Below are 18,917 nucleotides of genomic sequence, written 5' to 3' on the forward strand. Positions count from 1 at the left end.
ATATGAACAAAAAAAATTACAAAGAAATTCAGTTATATAAAAATATTGGGTGGTTTAACAATTAATACAATAATAATAATAATAATGAATAAAGGGTAAAAATAGTTCGAATTTTAATTCACGGATCTTTTGAATTTAATATTCTACCTGTCAATTACATTTATTCATTCATGCACCTCATTTAATATTCCCTTTTTCTTATTATTATTATTATTATTATTATTATTTATTGGTAAAAGTTGTAATATTTATTTTAAATCGTAAATTAATTTTACAGAAGGAATTATTTGATGATATTTAGTAGTTTAAGGTAATTAAAATAAATAAATGCCATAATCCACGTGTGATGTGGAATGGGAAAAAATAATATGGAAAAGGTGGGACCGGGGAGGAGAAGAATCATGTGGCGGAGAGAAGAGGAAGGAGTAGCATCAGAAACAAACACGCGTTGGGTGGGTGACACGTGGGCCAATCACCCAGTTTGACTTGTCGGAGGTGTTGCCCTACAATGTCGTCTTCCTATGGCGGTGCTGTCGTTTCTTTGTATTCTTTCCATATCCCATTCTCCACCGTTCGATTCTCATCTTGTCAAATCCTTCGGTCCCACTTAAACTGACTACTCTACGTGCGACCACACCTAATCAGAACTCCATCCGCGCGTGCGTCTCGCTAGTTGCTAGTGCATCCTTTCTGCTTCCCCCTTTTAAAATTGATTAATTATAAATTTAAAATTTTGTTAATTATAAGATTTGGTTGCTTAACTTTTAAGATTTGGATTTAATAATATAAGCTTATAAAATATTAGTATTAAAACGTTAAAATATTTATTAGATATTTTAATAAGCTTCTAGATGGATTATACTAAATGTTCCTAGAACTTTATTAAATAATTTCTAAGAGTTCATCAAGTTATGTGATTGAACTAGGGCGGGACCCACGCTGTCCACGGTTGATGCAATGGGAGCCGTTTGATTTGGTAAGAATTTCTGCACAATGCATCAGCGATTGTTGATAACCGTATGATGGCGACTGATTAGAGTAGCAGCAGTGGGCCCGGAATTTAAAGGGACAAGAAATCTAATTTTGAATAAATAAATAAATAAATAAAACATAACAGAATTCCGTATATCTGCAAATTCCGTTGACCGGGACTTTTATTCATAATAGAGTAACAAGATTCTAAGTGTGAACGGAACGGACTCCACAACTATTCCTCATTCATTTTTTTTTTATTTAAATTTATTACAAAATATATTTTTCCCTAAAAATTTTAAATAAAAATAATAAAAATATTGAAGGGACCAAAAAAAAATTTATTTAGCCTCTCAATTTTATAAAATATATAATAAGCCTTAAAAAATTTTATTTCAAGTCAAATATATTCATAAATTTATAATTGTATATATTGTAGGATTTTGAAAACCTTAATGATATTGAAAGTTTAAAATGGTATAAAATAGGTTATTTTGTAATGTCAAATAGATTTAGGAAATATCTATTCAACATATGTGTTTTAGATTCTTGATCAAGTTAGTATAAATTATGAAAAATAATATTTTTATATTTTCAATATATCACTTTTTAAATTTAAAATTAAAAAAATGTATGATTATATTTAAAAATATATATTTTTTAGAAATATAATTTTCATTCTAAATGTTAAATTAAAATACTCCATTGAATGTTTTCTTTTTCTTTTTTTGGTGTAGAGTTTTGTTGTTAGCATTGGTGTGAGTGAGCCACAGGCTAAAATTTCAAGGCCCAAAAATGAGAACTAATATTAAAATTAAAATTAATATTTATATTGATAAGAAGAAGTTTTTGCCGTCAAAGGACCTTGAAATTAGGGTTTAGCACGTGCGAGTCACGAAGGAACACGTGGTTCTCCTTAAGTGCCGGTGGGCCCCACCACGGGTATGTTTTATTATATTTTATTTTTTTAATCTTTTTTGTTTGGTTTTACGAGGCAGACTCGGCTTTTTATACGTGCATTAAACTTTTAAAGAATTTTAATTACTATTACTAAAAATAAAATAATATTAAGCTTATCAATTATTTTATTTACTTTTTTTTGGATTTATGTGACGAAAAATAAAGTAATTCCAAAAGATTGGCTTGTCGACGTTGAAATTAGTAGACCTCACGTGCATTAGTTTCTTTTGTTATTTATTTATTTATTTTGTCTTGCTTTTATTATTTTAAGGATTAAATAATTATTATCGCCGGTAATTATCTTAATCTTGTTTTTACTTTACACGTTCCTCGACCGTCACTGACCCAGTTTTACTTTGCTAAACTTAATTAGAAAGCTGTTTGGTCATGTTTCCTTTTTTTATATTATTATTTATAAAATCTTCATTTTTTAAATTACATTATTTCACCACAATTATTTGCTATTAAATAAATTTTTAAATTTGTGATTAAATAAAAACAAATTAATCTCGTATTGATATAGATTTGTGTTAAAAGCCCAAGTTCTAAACCACAATGATGAACTCCAATCTCTTTCTCTCATGTAGCTTACAGCTCAGATGGGCCTACGTTTCGCTCGGCCCAATAAAAGCCCAAAACACATGTAATTTAGGCCCATAACACTTGGACTGTGTTAAAAATTTGGGCCTAAATAACCCATGTAGATATACCATAAGTACACAAATAGTCTTCCTAGGTAACTTAATTACATAAATATCCACTCATAATAACATCAATCCTAACATAATCATTTCTTTTAAAGAAGAGGTGATATTTTAGTAATTAATTAATTATTTTTTTAAAAAATGTGATATTACTCCACCAAAGTTTCATATAAACCTAGAGATCTAAAAAGAAGAATGCAGAAACCCACCGAGAACAAACATTTTGAGATCGTTGGGAGAGTCTCATATCAACTAATTAAGGGGTTGATCCTGGGTTAATAAGTAATGAATACATCTCTATTAGAATAAGGCATTTTGAGGAAACCAATTGCAAATCCGTCGGAGCTTATGCTTAAAGTAGATAATATTATACTATATAGACAGTCCTGATTTCTAACATTATATCAGAGTCATACCTCTAATTTAGCCATGTCAAGTGAAAATGTAATGATGTAAAGTGGAAATGCAGTGATGTATGCAACTGAGGCATCCTAACAAACCGGTAGACTTGAAGTTTGTTCCTACATGACCCGATCAATTCGATTAGGCACGCGCCATCTATTTTCATTGTTCAACTCTTTGACAACACGGAAAAAAACCAAGAAAAGCTCAACCCTCCTCTCTATCTATCGAAGGGATGGAATGTTCAAAGTGGAAAACATCGTCCTATTATGGACATAGCCCTAGTATGTACATATTGTTTGATTATAAAACTTAATTACAATGCAAAACAATTATAAAGTTTAAACACAAAACCATGCACATTATTCTAACAAAAGAAAGTGTTGAGGCAACCCATGTTGGTGTCTTCTAAATTACGATCGGATGGGGAATGAGCGTGTCTTCCTTCGTAGGTCGTTATCACCATTCTCGGATCTTCTGCTAATCTTTCTACTCGTTTCTTTACCTTACAATTCTCTTCCGTGCAACGATAGTAACTCCTGCCCATCTTTGTTTTCGTTAATTTTATATAGTCGTAAATAATATCACATATATCAAATTTAGCTAATAAAAAGCTTAGTATAAAAAAAATTTATGATGATGGCATACTTATTATTAACCCATGCAAAGGAATATAATATATATAAAAGAAAAAGGACCTTGGATGGAGGGTGTTCTTAACAACTTTTTGGCCGTACTTTCTCCATTTGTAACCGTCGTCAAGAACGTCCACATCCGTCATGGTTTTGAAGCAGAATCTCGGCTCTCTCACTTTCCTCCTCCCTTTCATCCTCTTCATCTTCACCGTCCTAACCCTCAATCCACCTTTGCGGTTGTCGCCGTCGCCGTCGCCGTCGCCATGATTTCCGCTCTCTCCTGCATCCCTGAGCGAGGAAGGCGAGGATCTGAGGAGAGAGGAAAGGAGATGGGAAGTGGCGGTGGCGGTGGTTGAGGGGAACGGAAACGGGAACGGGAAAACGGATTGCTGTTGTTGTTGTTGCTGTAACGAATATTGGTCGTCGGCTTTGAAGAAGAGGAAGGGTTTTAGGGTTTGTTGAACGAGATTATTGATGTTTTCAGGGAAGGAAGCAAAATTGGTGGTGATAGCGGCGGCTTGTTCGGCTTGCAGTAGAGTCGCCATTATTATGTCTTCTTCCGACGCCGATGATCCCATTCTTCATTAATGGATCGTCGTTTTGACTGCTTCTTTTCCTCTCTTTAGCTTTCAATAATTTAAGCCATGACCTACTGTGTTTATATATAGCCTAAATAAAATTACATTTTTTTTTTTAATTTTAAATAAACTTATTTGTAATTCTTTTCCAAAGCACTGAAAATGGTGTTATACAATTCCATATCACATAATTTAATTAATTAATTAATTAATTGAGAAATAGTGAATAAAGTTAAAAGTATGTAGTAACTTTTTATCTACACCATCACCCTATCTTTTGAAAATCAAAATATCATACTATAATCATAACTAAATCTAGATCATAAGTTAAATTATTATATTTTTCAATGTGTATTAAATAATTTATTTATTGACGAAAGTGAATATAAGTTTTTTTTTTTTTTTTTTATATCCACTTATTATGGTAAAAGAGAATAATTTATTTATTTATTTATTTAAAAAGAAAAAGTAAAATTTGTTCCTAGAGTCCTAAAAAACCATTAAAAAGAAACCTGATTTCATAATAATATTATACATAAGAAACTATAGGTTAAAATATCCAAGGAGAGTTCGTGTTAGTCAAATGCGTAATAAAAGAATATCCGAGAAAAATTGTATTTTATTTTTATGAAAGAAAATTAAAAAAAAAAAATCAGAAGATAATGATGGATGAATATCTTATGTCCAAATCTGTCTTTCTCGCTCTGTATCGGCGGTGAAGAAAAATGATTATGATTTATACAGAAAAAACCACTCTATTTGACCTTTTGCCAGAGGAATATATGCAATTTCCCCCCCTTTTTTCTCCCATTAAAAAAAATATAATATTATAAAAACTTAGATAAATTACAATTTTAACCTTTTTTTTATTTTTAAATTTTCTTTCTAATATATATATATATATATATATATATATCTAAAAATATATATTTTATTTATTTATTTATTTTTTACATTAGTTGGAGAAATAAACGAAGTATTTGATAGAATGATGTGACAATTTCTTCTTAGCAAACTGTGAGGCTGATAGCTATACGTAACGGATTAAAACAAATAATATATCATCGTCGGTGGGCTTAAATTATTACATGACTATTAATTTTTTTTATTTAAAATAATATGTTATTTATTTGTTTATTATGGGAAATTGATTTTGATGACTAGCTTTTTTTTTTTTTTTTTTTTTTTTTTTTTTTTTTTTTTTTTTTTTTTTTNCCTAACCACCCAACTTCTGAATTGATTAAAAAAAATTTCAAAACTCCCAACTTATTATTTTGCCATCATATTCACCTATTTGTTATGAGCATCATGATGGTTTGTTCTTTTTTAAGAATAAAAACAATCTTTTTAAGGGTCTAATTTTTTTCTAAACTTAAAACAAAAGAAACCCCATTAATCCTTCAAATTCAATTTACAAACTATTATGTCAATCTTTTTTATCTAAAAAAAACAATTATAATAACTAAAATAAAAATATGAACCTTCTAGAAAGTAGAAATCTAATATTTATATTTATTTTATGCTAATATTCACATGTTAGGTTAATTAAACATTAATTTAAAAAGATAATAATTAATTAATTGATGGTAGGAAACTCACGTGATAAATTTAAATAATTAAAAATTAATAACAAATTTGTTTTTTTTAGTATGATCTTGATTCTTTCGTAGGTTGATTATATAAAATGATATGAAATTAAAATATAAAATAATGATGGCCTAGATTGGAATTGGATACGAGGTGCCAAATTGTCGACCCATTTTTTCACACATATATTCTTACCTTTTTCACTTTTTACTATACGATTTGATTGAAAAGGGTAAAAATACACAAACCCTAATTAGGGTTTCTGGATGTTATAGCTGTTTTTCTTTGCTTACATCACGATGACGTGTTTATAGCGTCCTAATAAAAAAAAATCCCTTTTTAATTTTATTATCTATTTTTTAATATAATTTTTAAATAAAAAGGATTTGAGTCTCTTTTTCTGGGCCATGGTCTGGTGGGCCTGGATCATCGGAAGGAGATAGCTAGGGCATGGGTGTCAAAAACATCATTTATTTTTGTCTCCATGTATTGGCTTCCCATTATGCCAAATCTTTATTTTCTGTATTTTCTTTTAGAAATAAATAAATTATTAAACATAAATACACGATTACATCATTTTTGTCACAAAAAATAAATAAAGAAGTTAAGAATAAAATACGTAAATAAATGTATAAAATCGATGGTTCATTTTCTCGTGAAAAAATAAATAAATAAAAAGAGTCAACGAAGTATTAAGAATAGTAGATATGTGATTGCATGAAATCAATCACTTTCTTCATGGACGGTGTTTAATCATTACTTTCACAGTTACATTTACTCGTCACGTTATAGTCACTCTTCACTCTCTCCTACACGACTATATATTTATAAAAAAAAAAAAAAAAAAAACTTAGATATGTACACGTGGAAAGAAGAAACTGAATTTTTGGCATGGTCGTGGGTCAAATCGGCATTATAATAACTTGGTAAAAGAAATAATGTATTGAGTCACACATTTTCATTGCCTAATTATTAGTTCACATGCCTACAGTCTAATTATACCTAATTAATACTATGTGATTACTTTTAATTCATATGTTTTGTTACATAACCAAGTTTATACCAACCTTCCAAACTTTGGTTTATTTATAAAAATATGGAGTTTAATATTAATCGATATAAGTGGTTGATTGCCATAAGTTGAGCTGAAATGTTGACTTTATATATATAGGGTCCAATGAGCAATAAAAGATGAAATGTGTGAAAATAATGAAAAAAATGCCCACATAATATGAAGTTTAAAGTCCGTGTCATAATTACTCATGTCTGCCATTACAAGCTATAATTATTGAATTTAAATTTTTTCTAACAAGCTAATCATTATAATTAAATTTAATGATGTATCTAGCATGGGGACAGATTTGGTGGGCCTTGTTTTTATATTATAGTTTTAACTTTAAAGTATTTATTAATAATATATACTATGTATTTAATAACCTGTTTTTTCCACTAAAATTAAATTACCTTGTACCAGTGTATAGTGAAAATAACGTGAGAAATTCTTACATAGGAGCTGCCCGGAACCGGATATAGACGGGAAGGGCAAGATGAGAACTTGATAAGTGGGAAGAAAGGATTAGACCTGCTGAGGTGAATACAGCCGTTCTTTCATTGCTAGACTTTGGACAAATTACGGCGCTTGTGTCTATGATTGTGCGAGCCATTGAGTACGACGAATGAAGTAGGTTATGACACTCAAATGCATGACTGACAAGGGGCATCCATCCAGTCAGACGAGAGTCAAGATTGAAAAGTGTCATGATGCGACCGAGGAGGACGGTGTATCATCCAACGCACTAAAAGTGCACCTTGAAGCTAAGTCGAGACATACACAAGGTTCGAGAGAATGAGGGGACATGAGTGTTGAAGACAAGCTTGAAGAAGGCTGAGTAGGGTCCTGGGTCATAACCTTAGAAGTCGGAGTTTCGGTATGCGGCTCAGGAATTAAGTCCGTCTAAATGAAATATGAAAACTCACTAAATTTGGTGTCAATCGGATATTTGATGGACTATGCACGAAACTGTATGTCTACAAGCTAAAAAGACGTCTACTCGGTAAGCACTGAAAATACCTGAAAATGTACGATAGGGGGAGGCATGGTGTTGGTTATCCACCACCCCTGGACTTTGTAGCCTAAGCGAGCTACTCTGTGACACATGGGCGTCTTCCTTTGGAAAGATCTTTCAAGGACAGTACCAGACAGTACACGTGTGTCGGTATTGTGCCCCATCATGTATGTCGGAGGTTGGATTATGTACTTGTTATCTAGAACATATGTCATAAATGGTTAAGCACGGACACGAGAGAGTCCAATGCTCGAGAGAACTCGGATGGATGGATGTTTAGGATGTCCTAATGAGATGATTGACACATGGGTCAGTTCCCAACGGATGTGTCCGAGCAAGCCAAGACGGTCGATCTGTCCCAAAACAGGGGACGACATCACAATGCATAGGTCGTGTTTGTTAGGAACCGAGATGAGAATTAGATGCAACGTTGTTGTGTTGTAGACGAATGAACATGCACGCACGAACGGTGTGTGTGGCCGAACAAATTTGGATTTTGCATAAGTTGTGTTTGATTGGCAAAGGCAAACCTCGCCGAAGGTCCAACAGAGCTATAAAGCCAGAAGAAAAATGTGAATGGGGCATGAGTCCCCCATAAAGCTTGTCGTAAGCGTGTCAAAATCACGATGCCATACAATTAAAGAAGTATGACCGTGACACCAAACAAAAGTTGTCACGTGGGCAAGTAAGCTTCTGAATTGCTTCTCGTGGATGCTTCTTTTAAGCTCGCAACTCTATGAACCCCCGATCGTGAAAGTTACAATGTCCATGGTTGATGGGGATTTATGTTCAGTTATTGTTTCATGTGGTATTCCCATTGATCAGTATCTCAATCCATTGCAGGTTTCTGCTGCAAATACAAGTGCAGGCATTGCTGAGGCTGTCAGGGGCTTTCGCATTTGAAGTACTTGGTCTAATATATAGTTGGGTGCAGCTTAACCCCACTGAAATGTGGTTCCACCGCTACGACAACGACCAGATGAACATCTTTATAAGGGAATGCTTTGTTCCACTCTTCAACCGATATAAAATCTCACATAAACCAATGTCCGAAGAGCTTGTTAGGAATCACGACTCTCCACAATAGTATGATATTCTCCACTTTGAGCATAAGCTCCCATGGATTTGCTTTGGGCTTCCCAAAAGAACTCGTACCAATGAAGGTGTATTCCTTATTTATAAACTTATAATCATTCCCTAAATTAGTTAATGCTCTGACTCTCTCCCAACAATCCTGAACAGAGCTTTCATTAGAGTTTTCATTGAGCAATCATGTTGAAGCTTATGCTTATGATCTCGACCAGCGGAGCGAGTGACCTTTAGCCCTTTAGCCATTTGGAGAAAAATTTGTGACTGTGCTTCCACTCCATCCTCCAATGTTAGCCGACATTGCAAGATTTTACAGGTTGGAAGTTGCTGCCCGTGGAGGAGGGTTGGCCGCAGAGTGGCCAAAATATTCGGGAAGATCATTTAGATGCTTGTTGAAAACGACTCGAGATTTTGAGACTCACGTTTGCAACTAGTTTAACTTGTCACTGATTTGTTTGATATGGTAACCAGAGAATCTAGGTCCTCCTACCAAAAGGAGCAGGGATCCTTAATTACTGATATCGAGAAAACAAAGACGTTATAAACATTCACGAAGGTCATCGCTTGTTTGGTCCTAAAAGGAAGGTTAAAGCCTAAAACCGAGGACACAGTAAAAATAGGATTCCATTTTCATTTCTTAAACTAAAAAAGTATACATAAGAATGTTGAACCATACACATTATCTTGACATTTTATAAATTCACGGAAGCATCTAATGTTAGTTGCAATATTATCGTGACATTTTATAAATATTTTAAAATTATTCTTTACGAATAAATTATTTAAATTTTTTTTTATAGAAATTAAAATTAGGGTCGAGTGAGTGAGGTCACCATTCAAATTTCTATTTTTATGATGTGTTTCTACCCAGTCACTTATAAAAAATTTATATATTTTTTGGAACAATATTAAAAAAATTAAGATTAAATTTTGTATAATTTAACCTAAATTAAATTAAAAGACAAGATAATTGTATAATTTATCCCTCCCGTTACATTAGGGTCAGTTATTTACCGTGCTTCACTGCATCACAGACCGCAGATCCCTCCACTTTTCACCCTTCTCCGCCTTTGCGCTTCACATCTCCCTCTCTCCGCCCTCAGCCGCCTTCTCTCTCTCTCTCTCTCTCTCCGGAGTCTCTCACTGTCGTTACTCCACTGTCTTCTTCGCCGACCAAAAAAAAAAACCGATCGTTTCGAATGGTCGGAATTCCGTACCCTTTGGCGCCCATTTGGTGAAATAAGGTTTCTGTAAGGAGAGAACCGCGCGAATTTCCCGTTTCTCTCTTTCAAATTTGCAATTGGTAGACAACTCCTGTCTGTTTCACAGAACCTCTTTCCCTCAACACAGTTCATGGCGACGCTTTCTTTGTGAATTTCTATGAACTGAACTTCGCTCACGTTCGAGTTTTCGGTGAAAAAAAAGAATTAATTCTGTTTTCAGCTCTGGTTCCGGTGGTGTTCAAATGGCAAACAGTAAGTATGAGTACGTGAAGCTGTTTGAAGTTGATGATGAGGTGATGCCGCCCAATCTGATCGTTGTTCGGGTTGAGGGTCTCGACTTTCCAAGGTTTTCTCTCTTACTAATTCAATTCTAGATATAAATAAATAATAAATAAAAAAAATTGATATCTGATCAAATTACTTCACCATATCATGTGTTTTGATTAGTACTAGGGGATAAACTGCCCTGTAAACATAGTCCAAGTAAAGGGATTTCTGTTTATATGTGTGTGATTAGTGCATTTTGTTGATTGTTCATAATCTTTTTCCCAATTTTGGCAGGTTCTCTGAAGTTCATGGATTTGTGAAGCCAAATGACGAAAAGGCTTTAGAATTGATGAATTGTTGTGCAATGGCCACAATGGAAATGTTTTCAGATGTAGTATTTTCATATGGATTCAATGATGAGTACAGGTATTCTCCTCCCTTTTTAGCTATTTTTTAGCAAGCTTGTTGTTTCTTCATTACATTATATCAGTGATTGATGCATCCTTTGTGTGCCAGTTTTATCTTTAAGAAGACATCCAAGTTCTACCAAAGGCGTGCCAGGTTTTTCCACTGATTTAATATCCTCTGTTTTGATGTTTTTATTGCTGGGCATCATGAACAAGGATTGTTTTTGGCATGATATTACAATAGCTCTTTTTTGGGTCTGAGCCAATACTTGTGATCTTTCTAAGATTTAAGAAGTAGTTTGTGTCCAATTAAGCTTGAGGGATTTGAAATTTGCTAATATATTGATTTTGTTTGTAAGGAGTTGAACGATAGAATGTTTCTTATCATTATAAATTCTATCATAAAAACAGTGTTCCCATGTAGTAGTTTTCTGCTTTCGTTGAAATTAATGTTGATGTGCTTACAAATTTAATTGGCCTTATGCAGCAAATTGTATTCGCTCGTAGTATCTTTCTTTACCTCAGTATATATAACAAAATGGCAAGAAGTCTTTCCTCAGAAGCACTTGATATTCCCACCATCATTTCGTGCACGTGTAGTATGCTGTGCTTCTATGGAAGTTCTTCAAGCATATCTTGCATGGAGACAACAATTCTGTAAGTGGTTGCTTCTTGGTTCGAAAACCGTAATATTCGAACGCCCTTTAAGCTAAAGGCTCTTATTTAAACTTTTCAAACTCACCTTTTTTCAGGTCATGTCAATAACTTGGACAATACATGCTTTTGGAAGCTGGTGGAATGTGGGAAGACAGACAGAGAAGCCCATGATTTTCTGAAGGTACTAATAACTTGTAGTTTTTTGTATTTTGTAAGCTTGTTGATTTTTTAATTTGTATATGCAAACTTTGCAGGTTACAGAGAAGAAAGAAAAACATGAGCTGCTTTTTCAAAAGTTCAATATTAACTATGCAAATCTTGATGCAATCTTTCGTCAAGGATCCTGCATTTTGACAACAAAGGTTATGCTCTTTTAAAAGAATTAGAATGTTGATTGATCATTAACTTGATTCTTGTTTACTTGCATCTTGGTCTTACTGTACACTGAGAGTTCATGGAGACAACAATGAATATTAAACAAAATTATCTTCCTAGCTATATCAAAGTAATTGAGAAAATCACTTAATGTGCGATTGTGTTTTGGTTTTGTTTTCCGAGAGAATCTGCCTCCACTCTCATTGTAACAACCCAAGCCCACCGCTAGTAGATATTGTCCTCTTTGGACTTCCCCTCAAAGTATTAAAGCGCGTCTGTTAGAGAGAGGTTTCTACCCTTATAAGGAATGCTTCGTTCCCCTCTCCAACTAATGTGGAATCTCACAATCCACCCCTCTTGGGGGTTAGCGTCCTCGCTGACACATTACCCAGTAACCTGGCTCTGATACCATTTGTAATAACCCAAGGCCAACGCTAGCAGATATTATCATTTTTGGGTTTTTCCTTCTGGGCATCCTCTCAAGTTTTTAATATGCGTCTACTAGGGAAGGTTTCTACACCCTTATGAGGCAATGCTTCGTTCCCCTCTAGCAGGTTTCTACACCCTTAAGAGGGAATGCTTCGTTTCCCTCTCTCACCGATGTGGAATCTCACACTCATGCTCTATACCTTTTTTTATAGAACTAAGATCATAAATGAGTCACTTAGAATATCCCTGCGCATTTTTTTGTTGTGATATACACACACACGTATATATTAGAATAGGCTGAACAATTTGGACATGTAATTTATATAGTTGCAAATTCTTATTGGACTGTCACTTTATTTATGATTTTGACATTATATATCATATTAAAAGTTTAATTTGACAATTTGCCAACTTGGAAGTACTTCTTCTAAAGTGTTTTTTAGCTAGAGAGTTGCATGGTGGCCTAAGATTCTGTGAAGAAACTTGTCTTCGTCTGATTGTTATGTTACAGAGTTCTCCAAACCATACAATCTAACAAGTTTTCCTTTATTTAGGTTGAAGATATTGTGAAGTACCATGAAGATGGCACTCCTGTTAAGAGATTACGGAGAAAGGCGACCGTAATTCATTCACCAAATATTGCTGGACGAAAATTTTGGAACGAACATTCCATTCTTTTAAAGGAGCTAGGTGCTTTCACAACTGACATTGACAAAATAAATCCAGATTACGTTCGGTCATTCCAAGTTGAGAACAAACTAATTCCATCTACATGGATAGTGATAAGAATAGACGGCTGTCATTTCCACAGGTACGTTCATCACTCTTTATGGTTGATCCATGGCTGAAGTTGAAGACTTTATTCTAGGCTTCTAGTAGAATCATATGATGAAAACCCAAATAGAACTAGAATAATATTGAAATATAAAAGATAAAGTCGTACAATATAATTTCAAGTACTCAAGGTACTTGGAACCTCCCCTCTCGAGTATTCTCCCTCTACTCTAAATCAATTGAACAATGGTGCATGTTAATGATTTTCACTATATGAATAATGATTAACGAGAACATATCATATTGGGCACATGACACACTTTCTTTGAAGAGCTTGTTTATAGGAAATTTAAGTGGATTGGCTACATGGTTGTGGTTTTGGTAGATTTTCCGAAGTTCACGTGTTTGAAAAGCCAAACGATGAGCACGCTTTGAACCTTATGAATTCATGTGCAGTGGCTGTGATGGAGAAACTTCCTGACTTGGTCTTCTCCTATGGCGTTAGTGATGAGTACAGGTATTTTGTCTATTTTGGCTTTTGTTACAAATTTCATTTGCCACATCTGTAGACATATTATATATATTTATGATTTGCAGCTTTGTTCTGAAGAAGGATTCTCAAATTTATGGACGCCGAGCTAGGTTAGTCTTGTTTATATTTCTTCTGGCTTTTTATGCTGCTATTTTATCCATTTGGTAAAATTTTGATGTCTCAGATGGCTGATTATTACAAATATTTTTACCTCATCGATTCATTCTCGTTTACATGAGATGCATTTTGTTACATGATTGTTAATGTTTCACTTGAACAATCATCGTTGCAGTGAAATAGTGTCCACCATTGTATCATTATTTTCTTCCCTTTACGTAATGAAATGGAGCGAATTCTTCCCACATAAAGAGCTGAAGTACCCACCTTCCTTTGATGGACGTGCTGTTTGCTATCCATCACGTGAGATCCTTCAGGACTATCTAGCCTGGAGACAAGTTGATTGTAAGTACTACAAGTTTTGAGGAAGTTCTTTACTTTTCAAGGATATTCGTTCCACGTTATTGTCTAATTCTCAGTGCTATAATGAAAAATTCAATCCGTCTCTATGGAGTTCCTAATTTACTAGATACCAATGAACTGTTCGTCCCTTCGAGTTTACAGGTCACATAAATAATCAGTACAATACATGTTTCTGGGAGCTCGTGAAGTCTGGAAAAAGTAAAAGTGAAGCTCAAGCTTACCTCAAGGTGCTAATTTGGCTATCTAACGCCTATTCTTCCGTTCATGACTTATTTGAAATGACTTTTATAAGTGTTTAAAAACATTCTTTACCCTTAAAAATATATATTTTTTGATCCACTTAGATAGTCAGTTCAACTAAAACCCATAAACTGTAGTGCCCTCTTGGAATGTTATTCAATTGTCTTTGAAATTTTACCTTATAGGGTACTCAAGCACTGGAGAAGGAACGCATGCTTAACTTGCAATTCAATATTTTATATAATGAGTTACCCCTCATGTTTCGTCAAGGTTCTTCTGCATTCTGGGAGAAGGTTTGTTTGTTTTTTTTTCTTTTCCTAACAATTATTTTGTTCGTTTACTCTACATTTAGTTTGTGCATCTTCAGATATTTGCTCTGCATGTGGTTTATATTTATGAGTATATGTTTCCAAGCAAGTCATTTTTTCTGTGCAGGAAAGTGTTACAGCAGCTGTGGACAAAAATCCAGATGCTTCGGAAATTTCTAAGAGAAAAGTTGTTGTTGTGCATTCTAATATAATTGAGACTAGTTTTTGGGAAGAACATCCATGGATACTAAGCTAAGACAAGTCCAGACTTGATTTTTATTTTGACATTTTTGTAAGGATCAGTTAAGTTATCTCCAGTTCATTGTGTTCCCCGGCAATTGATAAAAACACTTTGCTCATCATCCTGTTATTCGATCATTGAGCTTAGGAACTCTAACTGGGATCTGATAAGCACATAATCACTGTCTAATGGAAGCAATCTCAACCTTAAACATTTAAATTAAGCTTAAACTAGACACTGAAAAAGAATTGGGAACACATCAGCCAAATGATTAAATGCAAATTTCTTGACAATATCCATCCAGTTATCACCTGGCATAGTATAGAATAAATCACAAAAAGGGAAAAAAAAGCTGGGGAACACGCATCAGCCAAATGGTGTGGTACCAGTATCAGAGGTGCCTTTTCTTATTAAAGCTAAAGAGATGTATTCCGGTGTTCAAAAACAGCCGAATCAGCTCTGTTGGCAGATTTTTCTCAACCAGAAAACAAATGGGAAAAAGATTTGTAAATCTACAGGAAGTTTCTCACGTCTAACGACTTTGTATCGATCATTGCCTCGTCTTTAAACTCCTCACTGAAAACAAAGAGTGGAAAAGTTGCATAAGTTTCGATAAAGATTCAATAAGAGCCTACAAATATACAGTAATGCCAACCGAGTACAAGCCAGATTATACATTTTGGAGAAATATGTATAATGTCTATCTGGCTGATCAAAGCACATTTTGAAAACAGACATTCATTCGAACTACGAAAAAGAAGGTTTTGCAGTATATAATAATCATCATAAACCACAAACTACGTACCGCTTCTTTTGAGTTTCCATTGCCTCAAGTGCGTCTTTCTTCAGCTCTTCCAATTGTGCCTTGGACATTTTAAGTTCCAACTGCTCCTCGTACTTGGGTAGATCTTCCCTCTTAATTCCAAGCCTGATTTAAAAAAATTAAAACATAATCAAAATACTGTGTATATCCCTACAAATATTGTTCATCTGTCGTGTAGGACGGTTACCAACTATACTGGGTCTTCGTCAGAAATTTAGACTGGTAAAAACTAGTGTCCAAGTCATATTAGAAAAGAAATCTAATGGTGGGTATCTTGCCAAATAGGCATGCAAGCGCAGAATTAATAAGAATGAATATCATTCTCTTCACTAAAACTTCAGGATGAACAACACGTCATATATCCAAAATGGGTGCACGACGGCTTCTATTTTCTGACAAGACATTTTGTTCTTGATGGCAATCTTAGATGTATATATTGTCCATACAAACATAACCGTCTGTTAATAAACCACTCAACTTTTTTGAATGGAGCCAAAATAAACGGAAAATATGAAAAGTTAGAATTTTACTTTTGATTGATTTTGTCGAACTCAGCCATAAGAATAGACATTCCTTTCTTATCATTTCTCAAGAGAGGTTTCTTCAATTCTTTCTCAACCTTTTCAAGAGCATCAAACATCATAGCTTCTGCACCAAGCTCATCACTGAGATGTCTCCTGAAAAAATCCATGGGAATAAGGTCAAGAAACGAAGAGCACAGTAAAACAACGAACTTGTGTACTTGGCAATAGATATCAGATCAATGCCACAGACTTCGAGCACAAGAATGAATGCATGAGCAATAAATACCCCTAAATATAATTCCCTACTGTTGGGAATAAACAAATCCATAACAGAACCAAACAACGGATTTTTTTGGTTAACGAAAACATTTGAGATCAGACTAAAAATTATGGAGGAAAGAAGGCCAAAAAGTCTGAACAAGCTGCGATGAGAATTGAGAGAAAAAATGTGTGTCCATATGCAGTAAACGATCAACCAAGTCAACTAATTCATTCTTTTATCAACTTTATTTAATATCTGATGAGTGCTAGATTGTGGTTAGTAAATTTTAGCATTTATACGACATGTAGATGTATTGAAGATTTGAGAGATATCTTCCCCCCTTTCCGGGGTTTTCATCGGTTTATTGATTGATACTGGTCCAAGTCTCCAAGTCTTGACGATCTTGGAACCCTTGAAAATCAAATATTCATGATACCACAACAATTAACATGCCAAGGAGAGAAATGCAGACCCTATTGGTCAGGTTGACAAGGAATCCATGTTCATAAAACAGGAACATACTTGATCCGGATATCCTTCAGTGTCAGTAAGTATGTTCTAGCATCAGGGATATCTTGGGTTCTTGTCTGAATGGTGTATTTGATTCGCTGAGCTTCTGAGAATAAATCTGCCCTGCAAAGAAGGAAAAAAGAGTTAAAATTGTAACTCACAGAATTCATATGCACATATTGTCGTAATAGCATGGACACATGTGGTGATCCGGCAAAAACACTCACTTCTCTCTTGCCATTTTCATGACCTTTGCGTATTGAGCTACTGCAGCTGGATCATCTGGATCAATTGTGATCTTCTCTTTCCGGAAAACATCAATTGCTGTCTCAAACTTCTTTTTCACTTCCAAAAATATATTCTTCAGCATATCTTTGGCACCCACAAAAAAAAAAAAAAAAAAAAAAAAAAATCAATCAAATCACAGAATATTTAAGATCAATGTGCACATAGAGAAGTTGATGCACCATTCATGGAGCTTAATAGCCTTCATATACACATTTCGGATGCAATTTAACTTATATGACATAACTACAACGGTGTGATAGACATAAACCAAACTTCATAGCCCTCTCTCTCTCTTCCTTTTTCTCACTAAATGAGCATTTTTTGACTCACCATCTCCCTTCAGAGCCGGTCGGGCAGCCTCTTTGGCAAAGTGACGAACAGGAATAGCATGCCCCTGGTGTAAAATACTTTGACTGCCAAGGACCTGTAACAACGAAGGGGCACAAAATAAAACCCACGTCAAGCAGATGATTCGATGATCACCATTTCCAAACAATGAGTCTAAAAGTTTTAATCTTTAGCTAAGTCCCGACAACGTTAAAAAAAAAATTCACAGCAACCTACATACTTCACATCATCCAAAGAAACCCTAAAATCCCAGATCCTAAATAAACGGTTAAAAAATCCTTAACCTTCAGGGAATATAAAATTACAAAAGCCAAGAATTAAAAATCAAATTAGGGGAGGGGAAAACTGATAAAAACTTCACCATTTTCAGGATCCACAGGAGTAGAAAACGGAAGAACGAAAATCAAAACCCCAGTATGAAATGATATTCAAATCGCTCACATATATCAATCCTTAAAAGTTGATTCGAACATGAACAATGAGGGAGAATGAAAAGTTGGGTAAAGTGAGCCGATCCATGGCGGAAAAGGACAAACCTGCTTGGATTTGGACAAGAGACGAGAAGAGAAAGCCATGGTGGGAGCTCAGATAGCGCCTTGCTTCAGATGCTTCGATGAGTCGTTGGAGGATTGGAAGTCGGATATATGAAGAGGGAGCCCTCGTTTGAGGAGGAGTGAAGCTCTGCTAGAAATGGTTCCGTGGAGCCTGCTCCTCATTAGTCGCTCTACTTCGAATCACCACCGTTGGATACGTTTACTTTAATATTCTAAATGGATGGATATGATCTAATGAAAACCAGTACTTAATCAACTTCTTTTTCTTCCATTCTTTCTTTTGTTGAATTATACAAAATGCCCTTAATTTTAGAGTATTTCCATTTCTTTTAGTGGGTATAAAAAAAAAAATTCACTTTTTAATTTTTTTTTTCAAAAACTAAAATCTAAATATTAACCAATATTATATATAGATAAATAGTATCGGGTATATTTTCCAGTTCAATTTTTTTGCATAGTGTAAATTTAACTTTTTTTTTGAAAGAATATAAAGTTCGAGGAAAAAGATGAAACCTTTAAAAGTCCAAAGACATAATTGGATACATCCCGAGCAGCAGTCATACCGAGGCGTGATTGCAAGACGCTAGCAGAATGAGCACATAGTGTTTTCTGGATTGTGCGAGTAAGAGACGGGTGGGAGAGGCTCTCGCCTTTCATAACTTGACCTATTTTTATTAAATAC

At 34.3% G+C, this 18,917-nt stretch overlaps 3 protein-coding genes across 3 annotated transcripts; 1 reads left to right on the forward strand and 2 right to left on the reverse strand.

Annotated features, from left to right (window-relative positions):
* Positions 1 to 3,319: 3,319 nt before the first annotated feature.
* On the reverse strand, positions 3,320 to 4,284 carry LOC111478045 (probable WRKY transcription factor 12). The gene is made up of 2 exons (XM_023122123.1): positions 3,737 to 4,284; positions 3,320 to 3,577 (listed from the first exon to the last, which is right to left on the reverse strand). Exons 1-2 carry the CDS (start codon positions 4,249 to 4,251, stop codon positions 3,406 to 3,408), a joined length of 687 nt encoding a protein of 228 aa, XP_022977891.1. The 5' UTR covers positions 4,252 to 4,284; the 3' UTR covers positions 3,320 to 3,405.
* Positions 4,285 to 10,028: 5,744 nt separating this feature from the next.
* LOC111478015 (tRNA(His) guanylyltransferase 1-like) lies at positions 10,029 to 15,269 on the forward strand. The gene is made up of 13 exons (XM_023122069.1): positions 10,029 to 10,562; positions 10,778 to 10,909; positions 11,000 to 11,044; positions 11,378 to 11,547; positions 11,643 to 11,728; positions 11,802 to 11,909; positions 12,906 to 13,162; positions 13,511 to 13,642; positions 13,723 to 13,767; positions 13,950 to 14,119; positions 14,279 to 14,364; positions 14,563 to 14,670; positions 14,813 to 15,269. Exons 1-13 carry the CDS (start codon positions 10,459 to 10,461, stop codon positions 14,939 to 14,941), a joined length of 1,572 nt encoding a protein of 523 aa, XP_022977837.1. The 5' UTR covers positions 10,029 to 10,458; the 3' UTR covers positions 14,942 to 15,269.
* On the reverse strand, positions 15,191 to 18,374 carry LOC111478016 (probable ATP synthase 24 kDa subunit, mitochondrial). Its single transcript, XM_023122070.1, has 7 exons — positions 18,218 to 18,374; positions 17,664 to 17,757; positions 17,273 to 17,417; positions 17,058 to 17,168; positions 16,280 to 16,426; positions 15,732 to 15,854; positions 15,191 to 15,502 (listed from the first exon to the last, which is right to left on the reverse strand). Exons 1-7 carry the CDS (start codon positions 18,254 to 18,256, stop codon positions 15,439 to 15,441), a joined length of 723 nt encoding a protein of 240 aa, XP_022977838.1. The 5' UTR covers positions 18,257 to 18,374; the 3' UTR covers positions 15,191 to 15,438.
* Between the last annotated feature and the right edge of the window lie 543 nt (positions 18,375 to 18,917).

The sequence above is a fragment of the Cucurbita maxima genome, unplaced genomic scaffold (assembly GCF_002738345.1).
Source record: "Cucurbita maxima cultivar Rimu unplaced genomic scaffold, Cmax_1.0 Cma_Scf00004, whole genome shotgun sequence".
Taxonomy (NCBI): Eukaryota; Viridiplantae; Streptophyta; class Magnoliopsida; order Cucurbitales; family Cucurbitaceae; genus Cucurbita; species Cucurbita maxima.